The 21,382-nt window shown below is 33.8% G+C and overlaps 1 protein-coding gene across 1 annotated transcript; it reads left to right on the forward strand.

Moving 5' to 3' along the window:
- The first annotated feature begins 18,014 nt into the window (after positions 1-18,014).
- LOC110381090 (alpha-(1,3)-fucosyltransferase C) lies at positions 18,015-19,000 on the forward strand. The gene has a single exon (XM_021341297.3). It carries the CDS (start codon positions 18,146-18,148, stop codon positions 18,998-19,000), a length of 855 nt encoding a protein of 284 aa, XP_021196972.3. The 5' UTR covers positions 18,015-18,145.
- The last annotated feature ends 2,382 nt before the right edge of the window (positions 19,001-21,382 follow it).

The raw sequence follows: 21,382 nt of genomic DNA on the forward strand, positions 1-21,382 counted from the left end.
TCTCCTTTCTTCAATAGTGACGAACGCCTGTTTAACTTTATTGCTGTAATATAATAACTGTTTATTTATTAAACCTTACCAAGACACGTAAATTATAAAAAAAAGGGCAACTGAAGAAATTGGATTCAAGATAGCGAATACGGTCTATGACTGATTCATCTTATGTATTTCCCACTTCTGATATTTAGTTAGGCCTTTTCGTAAAGTACCAGTATTGTAAGTCAAGAAATCTAACCAGTTAAAGTTTCTACTCTTCTGGCTAGATAAATTACAGTGATTGGCTTTCCAACCACAAGATACATAGCACCAATACCAGGAAAAACACTCCTTTTTTCTTTACCTCGGCAACAGTAATATTTATGAGTCTTGGCATCCAGCCGAGTGCAGTCTGCGGCCGGCCGGAGATAGGCAACTACGACTGATAGATAATAAGCAATATGTCGTAGTGAGAACATTATGCTTTGATCACTGATTTGTCAGTCATCATCATCATTGTGGCAGACTGCCATTCTTTGGATGTAGGTAATTTATTCTTATTCCATTTCTGTCATCAGCAGTCTTTTTATCGGCTCACTGCTGGGCACAGGCATCCTCCCGCATCTCCGAGTAGGATTGAACGATTATCACCGTGCTTGGCCAATGCGAGTTGGTATTCCCTTTCTATATTGCATACTACATAATATGATAATTATGGTGGTAACTTTTTCTGTGCGATGCAATGACGCTAAAACGACGAAACTGACTGAAACTAAATTTGAGATAGATGGCACCCTGTAGATGGGCCTGCAGTAAACGCTGAAGGCGGATAAAACCGTGGGTGGAAGCTAGTGTGGCGTATATGTATTTATAAATAGGTACCACCAAATATACAAGTCATATGCGTATACTTTATAAGTCATTTTTTATGGTAATTTCAAAAGCTTTTAGTCGCATACAGTTTCAGGTTCTAGCACGTACTTTTTCCCCCCAAAAATTAAAGTAACTGCTCATAATTATTACCTACTGTTGGTCCCAGGAGAAAAATGTTAATTTAAACTTCCATAGCGTTGCTGTTTAATTAAAACACGTTAATGAAATAAAATTTTAAGTAACTATCCTAATATTTTACACAAATCTAATAATGCTTTAGGTACATAAATTCGTCATAAAAATAGAAACTCGGAAGATTATTTGCTATGTTTTGGAGTGGCTATGACTATCAAAACAAAATCTGTATATTATACTCCCTGGAAGAAATAATCTAATCTAGGAACAACACGACCTACATCCCCATCCAGATATTTTTTTTAATTCGATTAAAAGTACATATGTTTGAATCCGAAACTTTCTTCTTTTTGAGAAGTCGATTTAAAATGCTAAGTCAAATAAAAAAATAGCAGGAGAATAGAGTAACTTTAAACAGTTTTACTTGATGCTACCTTTTAATTTCTTTCACCTTTATAGGTATCAGACATATCTAGCAATTTATATAAAGTTTTATCATTCGCATCAGTGATTAACAGTCCTTGTTAACAAATTACTTTGTATATAGTGCATTAACGATAAAGGTACCATTTGTATTGAAATACCCGCCTTTGCTATTTCACCTTTGAGACCTTTTCAGGGCCAAAAAGGTGAATGTTCTTATTTTTCTGTGCAAGTCAAAGAGGTCAGTAAATGGGAAACAAAACACTGTTTGAAATTCTCTTTGCTGTGTTCCTTTTATTTGTAAGCTTGTGTGTGTAAGCACTTATAAGTATAAACTTTTTATCAAAAGAGGTATAACCTCCTTATTAATATTGATGAGAGGTTTTCAATCGAGGCCGTTCGACATTTGAAGTTCAAAAATTATTTCTAAACTCAAAAAAATATTCGAATAAATTGAATAAAATGTCCAATTTTACTCGCACTACGTAAATGTAAAATAGTTTACGTTGAAGTATTTTCTATTCTGATGGTGGGTTTTGACCTTGGGTCAAAGTAGTCGTTAAAATACGAGTATTGAACCAGCCAGTGTTCCACTGAACTTTATAGCCACGATAAATAAATGACAGTCAGTACAATCCGTAGCGTTGAAAGGTCACCGTTGATCGATCGTGTATCTACCCCCTAAAATGTGTAGCAAGTACATAATTGAAAATGGGAACAAAGAATGTTCTGCTTTTTTTAGATTTTAATATCTTATACAAAGGCAATGTCACCAAAGGAGATTGATTATGTATTTTAACCTCGCTAAGGTAATCTCAGATAGTCGATGCTTGCCTCCTTCAAATCGTCGGCTCCTCGTTCTGCGGGGCGACCTACGAATATTTAGCTATAGGTACGTGAAAATTATAGTAACACGTGTTGAATCTTTAATATTAATAATTAATTTTGAATATATCAACAATATACGTTATGGATAATGCTCAACATTCAGTTTCTTAAGAAGATGAGCCAGCTTTAAAATTTCAGACATGACGTAAAAAGATAAGCCGTAAGTATCAGTAGTTCTTGACTACTGAAACGATCAAACTTTACTACGGCATCCTATAAACTTACAAATAAATCACTTTGTTCAGGGTCACAAGAAACGCGTATTTGACCGACATAATTAAAGGGCTTTTGACTTCGCAGTCAGCTTGAACTAAGTAGTTAAAGGCTTGACCTTAACCAGAAAACTAAGAAAATAACTTGGAACTTGCTGTGCGCAAAAGTTTTTTTTTACAAATTATATTCCCATTTTAATAAAAATCCGGGTTGAGAAGATCAGACAGGCAGTTGCTCCTTATAAAACACTGGTATTCAGCTGCATCCGTTTAGACTGGAAACCGACCCCTAACATAGCTGACAAAAGGATAGGCAGATGATGATTTAAATAACTATTTAGTTTTATTTATTTATTTATTTAAAAACATACACACTATCATTACAGTGTAATACTAATTCGATAGTGGTGTCCACAATACCTACACACATACATATAAATAATAAAAATTTTAACTTAAATCTAACACAAATCAAAACACAACAAAACTGAAAATCAAAATAACTATACAAAAATTAACACAAAATTTACAACAAATAATATAATAAAACCTCCTAATAACTATAACTAATAATATTTAACAATACTATTGCAAATTCCCTCAGATTGCACGAAAACAAATCTATCCTCGCATGCACTTCATTTAATACCCGTATTGTGCGGGTGAAGGGTGCCTTCGCCAGCAGATTGGTTCTGGCTGCCGGCACTGCCAGCAGTGGCGGCCGCCGCCGTCTCCATACGTACCTGTCCGGCACGCACAGCTGCAGGTGACGCAGCACACCCGGGTTGTGCGCTAAACCTCGCAGGAGTTTTACTGCATACACCGCGAGTGTAAATTCCCTGCGCACTCTTAGTTGGTTGTACCCTACCATACCCAGTACAAAAAGTGTAGGATACATCAGCGGGTAAAATGGGTACACCCCATAAAGTTTGAAATACAAGTGTCTGGTAAACTTGTTTTGTACTCGTTCAAGCATGACACTGTATTTCGCTTCATGAGGCGCCCAAATCACCGCACTGTGCTCTAGGTGACTCCTTACCAAAGCGTCATACAGCACCCTGAGGGTAGTGATGTTGGTGAATCCCTGCGACTGTCTCAGTACGAAACCCAGGTTTCTATAGGCCTTCTTGCAAATCCTAACTATGTGCTCCCGGAAAGTAAGATCAGGGGTAATTAGTACACCTAGGTCTCGTACTTGCGAAACTCGCTGCATCGGCTCTTTTTATACCTAATAACCAGTATTGGTATATTGCTCTTAATTTTGTTTATTACCGTTTAGTTTTTTGACTTTTCTGCTGTAGCTTCATTCATTAAAAACTTAAAAGTACCGTTACATACCACAGATTTAGTTACCAACCCATTATTCTACGAAACTAATTTAACACCATTATGTAGCGCGGGATAGCTATCGCATATCCGCGCTGTATTAACGATAGAACTTCTCAACTTTGTGCATCGCTTAGTTGCTTTAGTTCCTATATTGCATCTGTAGTTATTATTTACAGATTTAATATTGCTGCTAGAAGATACTATTGCCGTCTGTAGGGCTGTTACAATCTTTGTATACTAAAATATTAAAGAGCAAACATAAGTTTGTTGACTACTGAATCGATTTGAAATTCTATCATCGTTGGATAGCTACACTACGTACCGGGTAGCATAAGATATATTTTGTCCGGGTACGGGAAGTAGATTTCACAGGAGGCTGGAGAAACCGCTAGAAATAGAAAATTTCTTTCAATAAACACTACTTATTCCTTTTTACTTATAGTAGACTGGACTAAAATAAACCTGTGTAGGTGTCTGGAAGTTGGATTGCTGTTTATTTACATATTAAGTATATTATACATGAAGATGTATAGGTAGACTGTTATTACATAATTTATTGCACGATAAAATATATTCTTACATACAGGTATGGTAACCAATCTCTTCGCATTTTGAAGTATAAGAAGCATAAGGCACTTAAGTAAACAATTTCTTTCGTAAATTGCGTCTCAAAGGACATGCTAAGTAAATATGAGCATAAGCACTTAATATTTATATGATAATCATAATGTGATAGAAGTTATTCATTCATCTTGATATAATTTTACTTAATATTAAGAAGTTTCTGAATACATATATATATACGCAAAAATACGTAGTTGGTTCACTAAAGCAAAAAATAAAATCGAAATACCTAATCAGACATATATTTAGCTTACAACTACAATATAAATAGTCGTAAAAAAAGTGTTAGTGGGAGTTTTATACACAAACAGTAAGACTGGTTTCCCTCAAATACTCAACGAAACGGTAGCTATAAATCTAAGTCTATCTACAAGACAAATAAATGTCTAAGAATTTTAACTATAAGTGCAACAACAAGATGAATTGGAATAACATTTAATTGCTGGAAGGCGTTGATATTTTTGCACTGAAGTGTACGAAAACAGGCTGTTACAGTTTTCTTGGAATCCGCTGTAATCCGTCGTGAGAAACATAAAATTTCGTTAGCAATAGGGCAATAATAGCATATGTTCGAGATTCCAAGGTCTCGGTGGGAGTAGTGAAATTTTATGTGTGGTAATGAAAAACATGATTTTTTTCGCCTGTAGTAAACACTGGAGATTCTGTTGGCTGAAATAACTCAGAATCTAAAATTGTGTTAGAGGAGTGCTGTTGGAAAGTAGGTTTACATATCGGAGCTTCTATTTTCGTTGTGATAATTTATAATAGGGTATCACTGTGATAAGAGAGGTAGAGGAAGATGGGCATACATATTATTATAAAAAGCCTCACAACCTGAAACAGGTGGATAAAAACATAAACAATTTTTCCCTATAAATCTCCCGAAGGTATACTAAGAATACTCATATTTTACACCAAGTCTCTAGAGAGTTCAGTAGAAGTATCGCTCTTGGAACTTCCGATAAAATATAAAATCTGACAAATCTGTACCCTGAGTGTTGGGTACTAAAGTTTAAATTCACTTTGACGTGAATAAGGCTATAAAGAATAGACGACATTATCAGTTCAAACTTTGCTGAAAAGGTAAGATTGTTAAACTATGTAGTAAGTACGTACCTCTTTATAAAAGTATATAGTATTTTATTTTTAGTTTTGTATAAAGACAAGTAGTTTAAGTTTGTGTTTATAGTGATATTTACTCGTCATTTATAACAATTTTATAAAAGTTGTAGAAAACAGAAAATACAATTTGATCTACCAGAATTATAAATGTGCCAAATTCTGACTACGCTTACAACTTAGTTGAAAAAATGTTATGTTCGTAATTTTGAATAATATTTCTATGTATTGAAATGTCCTTTTTTATTGCTTACATAATTCAAAGCATTTTTATTTAAAAAAATGTTCTGAATAAGGCGCTCAGTATTCATAAAAGTTTTTGTTTATTTGAGAAATGTTTTTAAATTCTGCGTTTACCGTTTGGCAGGTTAATGCAGTTTACCCGATTCATTTAGCTGTGTAATTGCAGTGGTCGGCATTTTAAAAGGCTTTTGGTCAAATTGTTTAACGCTGGCCTGTACCACGGTTCACTTAATACAATTACTGCTAAAAATATTATTTTTCTGTGTAGTTTGATGTACAAAAGAATCATCTTTTGCAAAAAAAAATGTTGACTGCATATCCTAGAAATTATGGAATCCCCACGATTCAAGTTTATTTTCCTCTTATGAAATTTTTCCCACTTCAATAATCATGTAATTCGGAAATAGGTACACTTGTACGGAAACCAAAATTAGCTAGCGTTCAGAATAACAAGAAATTGAGTTGTTTAATGTCTAATTTTAGATTCACAAATCAATATGGTTCTCCGAATCGACAAATTCGTGGTATTTCGCTTACCTACTCTTTTAAAGAAATATGCGATAGGTACATTTGTTTGTTTTTATTAACGTTTGCTTTAAGTATTTTTCCATTGCGAGAAATAAGAGAAAATTGTAGTGACTAGTGGTCGGGTGACGATGCGAACTTATTTTTCAACTAAGTTATTTATTTATATTGAAAACGTAGAAAAACTGCAAGCATTTCTAGAAAAATGCAACTGGAATAAAAATAAATTGAAAACAGTACAAAAGGTTATATGTTTTCCTTTGATATTTCGAATAGAAGACGAGTGTTTTAATATTTTTTTTAGTTATGTTTTTTTCTAGCAGCTACCTATAGTTGCTTTGAATAATCTAGTATTTCTTGTTGCAGTTTGAAAATACTTTTATTTCAGTTTTGATTTATTCTTGCGAACTCATTATACCTAAATATATTGTAAGAAGAATCTGGGCTAGTAGTCCTTTAGGTACCCCTTTTAGGACCATACCGTTATATCTCATGAACTACCTATTTGTATTACCTAATATTAGAAACTGAATATGAGTGCCTATCACAAGTGTAACCTTACACAGATTTATTTTCAAATTAGGTCAACATTATACACATAATACATATGGGTAGGTACTTATTACTCTTTTCGTACCATCGTCATGTTTCACATACCCTGTGGCCTCCCAAGGGCGTCGTAGGAATCAACTAAGCGATTACATAGGGCTGTAAGCACACCTGCCTAATAACGTAATTTGTACAGAACGTAGCTTTTGGTTCAATAAATAATTATCGTTGTAACAAGATTGTTTATTGAAGTGGCGTGATTGTTTTATTGTAAGGTTATATAATAATATCTTAATTATTGATTTTATTGGTAGGTTAAGTAGAAATTATTCTTCAATAATTTTGATGAAACTAACCCAGTTAAGAGCAGGGTATGAAAATGATCCAGTAGGAAATTTTTACTGAATTTTAGATGGTAATAGAGTTTATTCAACGTCTTTAATTAAAAATAATATTGTGGTATTCTACTTGGCTCAATACTATTATGAACTTTTCAATAAATTCAAGTGGTGCAAGATTTAAAAGGCCAGCAAATGCCATGGTTACCAAGTAACATTCAGTACAAAGCAAATAGTAACGGTTCTAACTGTGCCCACTTTACGAGGCCTTTGACGTCAGTTAACCATATATTATATCTACCTCTATATAGCTAAACACCGCTGAATATTTTATGGGACCTAAATTTGCTAATATTAGCTGAGTATTACGTTTATAGGTACGTTTATCTTCCGTGAGTAACTGTTTCATGCTTTTGTGCTTCTTAAGATTTCGGAACATAACCATATGGTCGGATTTCCTTAACCTGTTGTATGTTGGAGCGCAGATGCACGCGGGATGCAATTGATATTTTGTTGTTTTATATTTAGCGACATACAAGTAGTTAAAGCTATTCAAATATTTTATCTTGAACGAATTTTCAATCGCCTGCTTATCTATTGTCTTAGATCGATTATGTCATTGTCACGGAGGATTGTATTTATATGATACCTACATCTAATAAATGTCTACTATGGCGACGTTCTCTGTTAAACACAAAAAGCAATTACCAATTTGGAAGTAATATTTTCTTTTAGCCAACGTTTCGATATTTCGTTGTGGGTACAGATCCATACCTGCTTTCTACGAAAATAAATTAAACTGTCGAAACTTTAAAATCGTCTTAGCCGTGTTGATGAAAATATTTATTTTCTTAGAACAATTTTATCAAAACGTCAGCAGTCAATAAAGTTACTAAAATTCTACCTACCTATTTTAATGCACGATACATAGGTATAGTAGGTAAGTACTCAATCTATAAAGTTCTTAGCAATATTGATCCCGAAAATTGGAACGTATTACATAGATTAATCGTGACGAACGGGATTGATGTTGTATACCCAATCAATGCCGTGATGTGTACTTAAGTGTGTGTCGTGGGCAGAATTCCAAGTCTCGTGAATAGACGTGTTGAGTCTTATGGATAATGGTGAAGTTTTGATGTGGAGATCATTCAGACAGGCTTTAAATTATAATATGTAATTTCTTGTGGTATGTTTTTATGTCATTTATAAAATTAAGTCTTTTCCTCACGGTAGTTGTAGACTTATTTATTCTCAAGCCGCAACAAATGAAACGCAATGTACGGAATCGGCCAGATGATTATCATAAACACGCTTCGCTTACACAGACTTTAAACAAACAGTATTAAACTAAACAAATTACATTTAATGGTCGTAAATTAAAATTATGAACAAACTATTCGTTGCATTCTCACAGCATTCTGTAAATCTGCAGTAAGTACGTCGACACATAACAATTTATGTTTTCAGTCACATTTGTAAATACATCAACGCATACATACATACTGTTTATAATAAAAGTCTGCGAAACATCGCATAGCAGCATTTTATCGCTATTCTATACAGCTATAAAATGCCGCATTAATATTTTTATGTTTGTGCAATTTTTACCTACATAATTCTTTATTGCATCTGCTGCTACGCATGTGTGCACGTATGGTATGTATGTGTGTGTTTGTTAACATTTCATGCATTTCATCAAATAGTAGTGCCTAGTTTTGGGCAGCTTGAAGAACTTTTTATGTATTTCTGTGTACATGCTGTTACGATAAGATAATCTTATCGTAACAGATTTAATAATATTTTATAATAACTGTAATAAGAGATAATGATATTAATAAAAAAAATATTAATCATTGAGCCACGAATTTTCAGCATAAAAACCTATGCGTAAGTTTTACATATCGTCTAGAAAAGTTGCAACTTTCAGATTTGCTGCCTAACAAATAAAGTTAAGACGAGTTGTCAATACAGAATGTTTGATAGCGTGACTGAAAGCTTTTAAAGGGAATCCGCTCAACTTTGCTTAACTTAACAGTTCAAAGAAACAATGAATCAAAGAAGCGATCTTTGAATCGAAAGTTTGACGTGAAAAATTGCCAAAGGTTGTATGAGTCAATAAATACCGCAGTTGAATTTTATGTAAACGGATTTATTGTGAATCCTTCATGAACAATGCTGCAGGCCCAATGTTTCTACCGTGTTTTCTTCTACTTAGTTTAACTTCAAATAAAAAGAACTTAATAAAAAAAACTTTACTTAAATTAAAAATGCAATAATAGGTTTGTTTGTCACATTTTCTCACCAAAACTGGTGAAAAATTAAAGATTCAATTTTACATAGATAGATGTTACAGTAAAGAAGGCGGAGTAAAGCTACTTTTTATCCAGTTGCGAAACGAATTACTCTCGAGATGCAGACAAAGTCACGGGCAAAATCTAGCAAACAATAGTTCAATTACCAAACTATCTATAGCTAGAACACTTACACGTATTCCATTAGCACTTGTCAAACTATAGGTATGTAGGAACGTGGCTTAGCGGATTGAGTAGAGGTGAGCCACATGATTAGGTCAGTGGGCGCTCACCCCTAATGACCGGATTCAAGGCGTTTATCCTAACGGTTCGAATTGAAATTACTGCAAATGGAAACCATTTACTGACTGAGAGATCTTGGAATTTCCTGGTGAATTATTTCGTAAACCGTAATTGGGATGAACGGGGAGTAAGTTGACTTTCGTGTTACTTTGATGTGAGGTCGGTTACATTGATTTGACTGATTGGCTTCTGAAAATCATTTGTATACCTACATGTAGTAATTGAGTATTAAGCTATAAAATGAAAGATTTACATTGGTATCTTCATTTAATGTTTATGGACTAGGACAGGCAAACCTCAGAACAGTAAAACTTCGGATAAACAGACCAAGTTTTTATTAAAGGTATTCTCAAGAGGCACGGAACCTATTTCTAAAATAATTTTATCACTGAAAGGTTTCTCCACAATAAGATTTATACAGAACAACATTCAGACAAATATTGCAAAACATAAATAGGTAACAGCGTATTTTTACCAAAATATTGCGTGGTAACCAATGTAAGGGAACAATAGACTAACAATATTATATTGGTTCTGAAAGTATTCTACCAAAACCTACGATCTTTCGCCAAAATTACATTATTCTTGAGTGTTGTAGGTGTCTCATAAAGGAAAAGTGACGCATTAGGAATATTACCTACAACCACACCTACGACAACATTCTCAAATCTATCATATTATATTGTCATTGTCGCATTTCAATCATCGAAGGTGATAGAGGAATTACTATAGAATATCACATCGTACTACCACACTTCACACTAATATTGTTTAAACGAAAGTTGTTACTTCTACTACTGTTTGTTACTTCTTCATGCACAATCCGCTGAACGGATAAAGATGAAACTTAGCGGTAATAAAGCTTATACATTTAAATAAGAAATATTCTACTTTTTTGTCCGAGTAGCAGTTTTTCCTCAGGAAGCGGCTGAACCGATGGCAGCAGCTATTAAGAGTAGCTTACAGAGTTGATAGATAGACGATAAAAATCTGCATTCTATGACCGTCCACCATACAATGTAACCTACCTACTTTATAACTAAGCTTATTCCGGATAAGTGTTCACTAGATATAAAGATTTTACTAGTTTACCAAGGTAACATTTCGTCAAGAACACCCATTAAGTTGAAGGATGATAATAAAAGGAAATACAGAGCTCTGCGACCACCGTCTTTGTAATTATATGTAAGCCGGGACTCACAGCTGTGGTCTGTGTTGCCATCAAAATTAAATGTAACGTGGATTAAAATGTTTAATTGTAATAAACACTTTTGTGTGGTACTCTTTTGTTTTTTTTTGTTGAAGACAAAGAAACTTAACGCTTTCTTCTTGTTTGGGGCAACCTAATCAGTATTATGATCATATTTCATTGCTAACGATGGAAATGTTTTCATTGAAGATAATAATTGACAACAAAGATTATTTTTTTTTGGACTTAAAATTTAAATCTCCTATACATTTTGTCACACATAATTTGTTGGACAACCTAAGATTATTTCAATTTATATGATTGATCATTTCAAAACTAGTTTCTGTAATGAGTTGGATTGTCCAACAATTTATGTGTGAGACAGTCTAGAAAACTGACTTAAAGTCTTAAAGTTACTTAGTATGAGTTCACACACTTATAAAACTAAGAATGTGCTTACATTAAAAGCTTGAATTATAACTCTGAAAAACTTTCCCGACGGTTGAAGGTATTGTCCTCAGTTTTAACGTTACATAGAAAATGTTTTCTGCAGTTCTTATAGCTACAGCTGTTGTGTCCTTTATATTGTACTGTCCTTGTATAATGTATAGTAAAAACTCTTATGAACTTAATAGTTGCTGATTGTAATACTGGCCAATTTTTCTAAACCTTTTTTTTTGTCTTTAAGTTTTGAACATAAATATTTCATGGCTAAAAAAACCAGAGACAGAACTGAAACGAGATGCATTAAAAGTTTTAAGTATAAAATTCATAATTTATAAAAAACTATTTTTTTTTATTATTATGAAAATAATTATCTTAAACATTTCCTTTTACCACAGTAGTATGATCGACACTGAATTACCAACGATAATGTCTAGTAATTAGATATTTATACAGCCTATCGATATCGATAAAATAATCAGCTGATATAAATAGTTATCTTTGAGTGGGTGACACTCGATCTGGTTCTGACGTCACTACCACATAAGTCCACAATGTAATTTGATGATGAGACGACGAAAATATCCTATGATATTCTAATCTAATATTGCTTTATTCGTAAGAACAAAGCCAATTAATTGTCATGATAATTAAGTTATTTACTTAGATGCTGATAACCTTGACAATATGTAAAGTGCTTCATTATGAACGTGTAAAAGTAAGAAAGACTAGTTAAATCTTACTTTGTTTGTTTTAAGAGATATGAAACCACGCAAAAGTCATAATATTTATTATTTCACTTCATAGGTAATAATATTTAGACAGGTTTGGTGTTTCAGTACCGATTTGATGATATTTAAGTATTAGAAATCATAATTATTATTCTAAAGAGTTTTCATATTTCGTAGACCAAAGGCAAATCATTATTAAATCTTTCTAGAAATCGGACTAGGCCTATGTTCAGCAATGGACATCCTATGGCTGAAGTGTTGATGATGATGACGAGATGTCAATCTTTTATTGGAAATTCAGGTTTTCAAGCAACACTTCGATTTGACACTCAAAAATACTCACAACTAATTAAATAAGATTAAGAAATTTTGCAAAGCTTATTTCACTCGGATGCTATAATAAATATTTTATTCATACTTTGAGAAGAAAAATCTTCTTTAACTAATGTTGTAAGCGGTAAAGTGAGCTTGTTTGTTATTCCCGTCTCAGCGGAACAACGTCGGATGTTAAAACTTTGCTTGGAAAAAGTTTACGTCAAAGAGTCTATACAGTTTTTAGTAACTACCGGACAGTTTTCTTGGAAAAGGGAATGCAATTTCATTAAATTTTTTAAGCTTAAATTTTTTAAAGTTTTTTTTTTAATATTTGTACTAACAAAACACCTTCTAACTAAAACGAAAGTAATATTTGTACTAACAAAACACCTTCTAACTAAAACGAAAGTAATATTTGTACTAACAAAACACCTTCTAACTAAAACGAAAGTAATATTTGTACTAACAAAACACCTTCTAACTAAAACGAAAGTTTAGTTAGTTTGAATAAAAATCATAATAATTGGCTTCATAGCTGCATGAGACCGTACTATCGTATGGTTGACGGCCAATTTTGTTTCCTAATAAAATTCATGTTGTAAATAAAACCGGCCAAGTGCGAGTCGGACTCGCGCACCGAGGGTTCCGTACAGATCCTGTACAGATAAAAAGTGAGTCTCGCGCCAACCGTTCAGTTTAGAACAATCATAGTTATGGTAATTTCGTGAGAGTCAAAATAGTTAATATTTTTTATTTTATAATATAACTAAAATAGTAGGCCAGTACCTTGTAAAAGTTATAATATTAAAGTTATTTATATACAACATTTTATAGTCATCATTCAGAAATTTGATTGAAAATAACTAATTATGTCTTAAAGGTCATTGGGCATATCTGACCCGCTTTGTAAAAAGTGACGGACATGAATCAAAGTAGTTTTAAATAGTGGAGAATGGTATGACGTTTCTTTGAATATAAATATTTTATTAAAATTCCATGGAGACGAATGTCCAGGATCGTTTGAAAAATATAAAAGACAAGCAGTTTCAGAGGATTGTACAGGTTGCAATGCTAGTTTTTATTCTTAAAGACTTTTCATAAAGAAGGAAGATGTCAATTCGGTTGACCAGGATCTGATGAGAATCTGGAAACCCTGAGAAATCGAGGTCAACTCTTAGAGGTTAAGTCTTGAATATTGTAGGCACGCATCGAGTCATAAGCAGACATGTGAGTGTATTTTTGAGGGTACTGGTAAACGGTGAAGGTTTGGAGCTGATTTGATTATGGAGACTACAGAGAGTCGAGGGAACTCCTGAACGGTATGTTGCAACTACCTGGGCTTATTTTATTCGTATTGGCGAAGACTTTCCACATAGATAGGTTTGACTGCCATTGTGAGATCGATAGCAAAGATCAGATATAGTTATGGGAACTCCTTTACAATTTATAACGTAACCTTGTGTTGGAGCTTATTTTATTTTAGGTGATGAGAATTCACTACTAATTTGGGTTAAAGCAGCCATTGCAGGAATGGGATCTTTTACTTTTGAGGGATTAATCACCTAACGTAGTAGTAAGTTTATAATCATTAAAAAAATATTTTATGTCATGTAAGCAAAAATAATATTTTAATATTTTATGTAACTTCAAATTTATCATTTTCGCAATTTTTCCTTTATCCATACTATATAACGTTGCTTCGTGCCAAATTTCAAGTTTCTGAGTTCACGGGAAGTACCTTGTAGGTTTTGATTCCCTAGCGTGTGACGGAAATTCGTCTAAAGTGTCGGTAAAACTGCTGTATCTTTTGATCGCGTTAACTTAGAAGTTTGATTTTTTCATTGCCTAAAGGGACAATAGACCTAGGTATTTGGTATGAATTTCAATTTGGTACCTTTATTCGTTCGTGAGAAATAAGGCAGTAAGTTTCATTTTAATAAAATATTTTTATTATATGATATAACAAAAAAAAATGTGTTTTTCGCAATTTTTCCTATATTTGCATTATATGACAATGCTTCATGCCAAATTTCAAGATTCTGAGTTTACGGGAAGTACCCTGTAGGTTTTGATTCCTTTGCGAGTGTCGAAAATGTGTTGAAAATATCGACATAATCGGTTGTATCTTTTGATTGGCTTGGCTTAGAAGTTTGATATTTTCACAGCTTAAAGGGGCAATAGACTCGAGTATTTCATGTGAATTTCAGCTTGATACGTCCACGCGTTCTTAAGATAAAGGGTCTTGACAGACAGACAGACAGACAGACAGACAGACGGACAACAAAGTGATCCTATAAGGGTTCCGTTTTTTCCTTTCGAGGTACGGAACCCTAAAAATATTAAAATTCTTTTTAACATGTCAGTTAGGCCTTTGTTAGAATACTGCATTAATAGTGGATATAAAATTTTGACACAGTACATAACAATCTAGCTTTTTTTGTGTATGATAATGGCTTTTACACTGGTACAAAGCCACTCATTTTTTTTTGTCATTTTGGGTTTTGATGCCTGACGTTTTTATTTTATTTTTCAGTTCCAGTGTTGTGGTGAAATAAAATATTTTGCCACAAACTGCAACATACAGGCGAGCGTTGCAAGTATTGTTTTATATTTGTCTCTAGTATGATCTCTCTGTGAGGTTTAGAGCATAAATGACCACAATTTTTTATGTAAAAAAAAATGTATTTTTAGGTTTTATTTATTTCATTTTTTCAGCACGTACGCAATCCCTCTTATCTCAAAACTGTTACGGTCATATGCCCCAAAAATTACAGGGTAATCCGACAATTTTTCGTGCAGATAAAACGGACAGGCGTAGGATCACTCGTAACTCTTGGGTATACTTGAGATATTTCAGTGTCTGCCGGAATTATAACAAGGGTCGGTCAGACACTTGACCGCGTTGTTGAGTTATGAACACCTCAGTTACGTCACTACAACCAATTTAAAGTTAACCACTGTTTTATGATGGTTTTGTTTTGTTTGATTTTGAAATAGGAATTTTGGTTGGTGTGTTTCTTTAAGAAGTTAGTTCGAGCATCATTATTGATATATATATTGTCCCAATAGAATGATGGTGGCATAAACGTTAGCTTAAGCCTGATTTGCGACTTCAGTCTTTTTGTTTTTTTCTGCTCATCAATGCTGATTTAAAGCTTTCTTCTTGTTTGTTGTTTGTACCATAGAGGCTCCAAAACTACTGAACCGGATTGAAAAATTATTTTACTGTTGGAAAACGATACTCTTCCCGTGTATCAGGGCTATATTTTGTCTGAAGTTCCCACGGGACCACGCGGGTGAGACCACAGGAAAACGGCATACTATAATGAGGCTTGCCAGATTTAGATATATGAAGGCAAAATGGTTGAATGTTTTATAGTTCTTAATTGATATAATGTAATCTTATTGTTTCCAATGATTGCGTATCGCTCACTCCACTGGTTTATTTTCCCACATCACTATTAGAGCGCGTAGTTGCAATAATCCAGTCTAGCTTTTAACTGGATTTGTTACGATTATATCTATTTGTATTCCTCTATTATTATCTAATAAATCTGGACAATTTGAGCATCAAATGTACGTGATGTGTAGTCATGAGTGGGTTGCATAATGTGATGACGTATGCCGGGAATTTGGTTAGAATTATTGTTTTATTTATGTAGTAAATATTTGCTTGCTGTAAAACAAAGGATTTTGTATATTATTTCCTGCCTTACACTCTGCCCTGTTCCTACATTGATGTAACGAAAAAATATTAAAAAATAATAAACTGTAAATGAGTTTCCATAAACGCTTCAACTACATGGGATGTACTCAACGTAATCAAGTTCCAAAGAAATCAACACTTTTTTTCATTACATGTTATTCTCCAAACCTCCGATTTAGTTTTCCGCGTTACTTTTCGCAAGCATTGTACCTTGCATAAAAACGTTCCTTTTCTTACCTCCCACCGTCCTTTTCGATATAACCCGGTTATATATGAAGGTACACTGTAGGGTGTGTTTTTGAGGTCAAGAGAGGGTGTAAATATTATGACGTCATTCAGTCACGTCATTTAGATATATTGTTCAACAATCTTGGCCTTCGTTCTATCAACATATCGTCCTATAAAGTGACGTAAGTGTGATGGTTTCCTTGTAAATCTTGGTAAAGCTATAATGATGTAGATACTTGTAGGTTGTTAAGTGTCAAGTAACACATACCGTCGTACCACAAAATCTTTTAAACGTCTGTTTAACACTTGTCTAAAAAACTGACAGATTATGACGTTGAAACATGGTCCGTTTTGCAGCCACACTTTTGACAGACAAGTGTTTAACAAATGTTTAAGTTTTTTTAGTAGGGCTGTGTATGTCTATATACAGCTGTAGTACCTACATAAACTAATGACCTGATTATGATAAATCACTGTAATCAATATTGCATTGATCACACCTGGTCACTATTATATCCTGCTTATATACTATTTATTTACCTAAAGTACAATTGACTGATATGGTTTAGTTGGTATTTCTCACAAATAAATCTTTGTCATGACTCCGTACGTCATCAAATTGGTATAAATCATTTCTTACAAACTTGTGAAAAACATAAAAAAATATTTTGAACATGAAATTCATAACACTTATACGCGTTTCCTATTTGGCCTTGAATTTATAAGGTCACGAGCTTGTACCAAACGCGAAGGATATTTGTTCGTTATCTCGATATTATTTGGCTGCCGAGGCCACGTACAAGAAAGCAACAAGTGAGAGCTTCAAAATTACTTAAGTTTGACGTTCCTAGTTTCAATTCTCGGTTTCAACAAATTTTAAAGGTCTTATTGGCTCACAGTTTCGTGGAAGCCTTGTTTTGACATTAAATTAATTTGCTTCAACAAACTGTTCGAAAACATTTCGCTTGTTTATTAGTTTTGAGGGTATTTTCATTTATTTCGAAATCAATCCCTTACCTAAACGTTACCCCGCCTTAAGCAGTGTCATCATTATTATCATTTCAGCCATAGAGCAGCAGTCCACTGCTGGACATATTCCTTAGATCTTCACAGATACCTGTTGGAGGCGACTTGCATCCATCTTCCGGCGACCTTTATAAGGTCGTCTGTCCACCTTGTTGCTGGACGTCCTACGTCCCGCACTTGCTAGTCCGTGGTCTGCACTCCAGCACTTTTCGACCCCATCGGCCATCCGCTCTGCGAGCAATATGGCCTGCCCATTATCACTTCAACTTGCTAATCCGGTGGGTTATATCGATGACTTTAGTTCGTCTACGATTTCTTCTAGTTTTTATGCAGAAGAGAGGAAACGTTTTAACACGGGCATATTTTTAATAAGCACGGTAACGGTCCCGGATTTACGATACCATTTGGGATTAAGTATAAAAATAGCCTACTAATAACAAAAATGAAATAATGAAATGTTTTGTTTTACGATCTTTATCATAAATTATCACCAGCTTCATTACGTGTGGTTTATGCAGATTGTTTTTCTGTTTTAATAGAAATATAAGGTGCTTGTGTGAAGGAATACGTTTGTTTTATAAAAATAATGTGAAGGAAAATATGGAAAATTATGAAGCAATATGATAAAAAGTGAAATGGTTCAACGGTAAACTAACGTGTGTTAATACAATCACAATGATAAAGAAAATTCTGTTAGTCACCTTTACAACCACATTGTGTTCATTAATAATAGTACGACTAATACAAATCGCATTTGATACAAACCTGAAATACATTTTAGTATTCAATGATCCTCATATATCTCCAATCAAAGAAATGATTGGAGACCGAAGTTTATTTTTAAAAAAGAAATGTCCTGTAAGTAATTGTTACATTACCAAAATCAAGTCAGTTGTAAGGAGGATTTCAGATTTTGATGCCATCATGTTTCATGGCCCTAAATTGGACAAAAAACCTTTAATTTTACCAAAAGACCGATCAAATCAACAAAAATACATATTTCTAAGTGGTGAATCCGCTGTTAACTATCCGGTAAGATGTAGGAACTTGAGAGGAGTCTTCAACTGGACTATGACGTACAAATTGAATTCGGATATCTATTTAGGATACATCATAATTAGAAACATAACAGGCTCCATTATTGGACCTAAACCAATAATGCATTGGTTGAAATGGGAGGATATGAAGCCCATAGATAGTGCATTCAAGAAGAATCTTGAGGGCAAGATATACGCCGCCGCTTGGTTTGTTTCAAATAAACACGCGGCCAATAAGAGACGTGAGATAGCTTTACAAATTCAAGACGAATTATCCGACTATAATATGACTCTAGACATATTTGGTCCCGGTGAAGTAAATTGTCCCAGAAACATAAACTTGGTATGTTTGAGTCTTTTGGAGAGATATTACTACTTCTACTTATCCTTTGAGAACTCTTTGATTGACGACTATGTTACTGAGAAGCTTTTGACTCCTTTGCAACATTATACCGTGCCTGTTGTCTATGGCGGAGCGAATTATACAAGGTGAGATAAGCTGTGACTGTAGTAAAGCTGATATTTGAGGCAAAGAGTTTTCCTATCTACGAAGTGTGGTGTATGCTAAGGACAAGCTTCCATATGGATCCAAAACAAAAATATCAGCATAATAATACCTTGCTTAGTAGCTAGTATATAATTTAATTTTACTTCAACATTTATTCCAGGTTTATGCCAGAAGGTTCCTATTTAGACGTGCGCACCCTTGGTATAAAAATGCTTGTAGAAAAAATGGTAGCTGCAATCAGAAACAAGACTATTTATTACGATTTTTTCAGATGGACAAATCATTATTCATATCATAGTGTATATGAGTCACCCATGACCGACCCCCAATGTGAACTTTGTAGGAAACTGAACGACAAAAATTCGATGAAAGAAGTAACTATTATTGAAAATTTTAGTGCCTGGTGGCGGTCTAAAGCTTGCTTTGATTCTGATAACTATAAAAATGGTTCCCTTGAACCGTTGAATTTTGTTAAAGTAACGTGTTGGAAATACTAATAAAAAGTCTTATTTCGGTTTATCCAAATTTAATCAATTTGACTTCCTCATAACATCATCATCATCATCATCAGCCTATCGCAGTCCACTGCTGGACATAGGCCTCTCCAAGTGCACGCCACTGAGATCTATTTTCGGCTTCTCGCATCCAGCTCCTGCCAGCCGTCTTCCTCATAACTTCTTGCTTAAAATAAATTCCAGCAGATTGCGAGCAGTATTTTTTACTTAATAAAAAAATATCCTATGCCGTCCTACAGGTAGTCATTGTCAATTTCCTACACTTGTTACCATATTAATATATTAGTATAAATACGAGTGCGTAAAAGTCAAAGGTGAGCTATAAAACCAAATTTCGTAAAAAGTAACGACTAAGTAGGTATACAAACTTCCACATAATCGCGATGATAGGATTACAAGGATTAGTAACGGTGATGGGTGAAAAACACAATTTTGGCAAAGTACCTGTAAGGGCCGGAGCAATCGATACACATCGTTTGATCAATAAATGTTTGCTCGGCGTTCCGTCACGTGATGCGTTCTACCTTTTCAATTAGAGCTTGTTTTTTGGCTTCGGTACCTACACTAGGAAACTTGATTCCTCGTAATGAAACAAAGGTTGATTGCATAGTCAAAGCTGTACGTACAATATTGGTGCCTGCAGGAAAAATAGCATGGTTTTTTCCGTGATATGAAATGCCAATTATTTATGTTGTTTTTTTGCTGATATTTTTCTGTATGGATGATCTTTATTAATACAGAATTTAAAAATGTGGAATAAATATTTCAGAAAATATGGATTAATCGTATCTTCAATTTGTATAGGTCCGCCAATCAAATTGTCTAAGAAAAGCTTTCCACCTAATTTGATCACGGTTTTATCCTTAACAAAGATGCTTAAGAACGTTTTTGAAACGCCATTTTCATTTCTGGTAAATTCAATCATTAATCTAGAATTTGGAGTGGTCATGAAAAAACTTCATCATCATCCTCCGAGTCTTTTTCCCAACCATGTGCTTTGTGCACTCAGTGCTTTACAAGAAGCGACTGCCTATCTGACCTCCTCAACCCAGTTACCCGAGCAACCCGATACCCCTTGGTAAGACTGGTGTCTCAGACTTACTGGCTTCTGAAAAAACTTATTGAGTGAATTTATTATACTGCTCATGATGTGTACAATGTATAGTACCTACCTACATGCTGTCTATATTTTCATAGGTATAAGCTTGCTAAAAGAGCTATCTTTATTAAAATTGAATCTAGAATATTTTATGAGGGAATAACATGATTTATGTAGTTATATACTATGCCAGATGTTTAGGCGCATATTGTTTTATTAATATAATTCAATTTGAAGCATTATTCTAGTTTCTAATACATAAACCTTGTATTAGTAAACAATAGAAGGTTCAAATATAGACAATGTAACATTGTTTGGGTTATTGAAATATGAACTACGTATAAGTCTAATTTCAAAGGAATAAAAAACCACATGTACGAAGAACTCGATTGCCTTATCAAAACTTAATTAATTACGCCTTAATGAAAAACTCTTTTATGTATGATTACATAGACGTACCATCACGATAGCAGAATATTTCATCGACATTACCTTTTCGTAGTTATTACAGTTTCATTACGATCCATATACAACGCATAAAATTAAATTCGAATGAAATGCAAAACCAACACGGGTATCGATATATTTAGAAATCGAGTGTTTCCTAACAATCGAGGAATTCGCAGTTTGTTTTACAATCGATATGAAATCTTTGAGCGTGTGCAAATCATTTTGTGGGGGATTGGCGATGATGCAAGTTACTCTTAAGAAGATTTTTGATGGGATTACATATTTAGTATCGAAAACTTTGCT

The sequence above is a fragment of the Helicoverpa armigera genome, chromosome 17 (assembly GCF_030705265.1).
Source record: "Helicoverpa armigera isolate CAAS_96S chromosome 17, ASM3070526v1, whole genome shotgun sequence".
NCBI classification, from domain to species: domain Eukaryota; kingdom Metazoa; phylum Arthropoda; class Insecta; order Lepidoptera; family Noctuidae; genus Helicoverpa; species Helicoverpa armigera.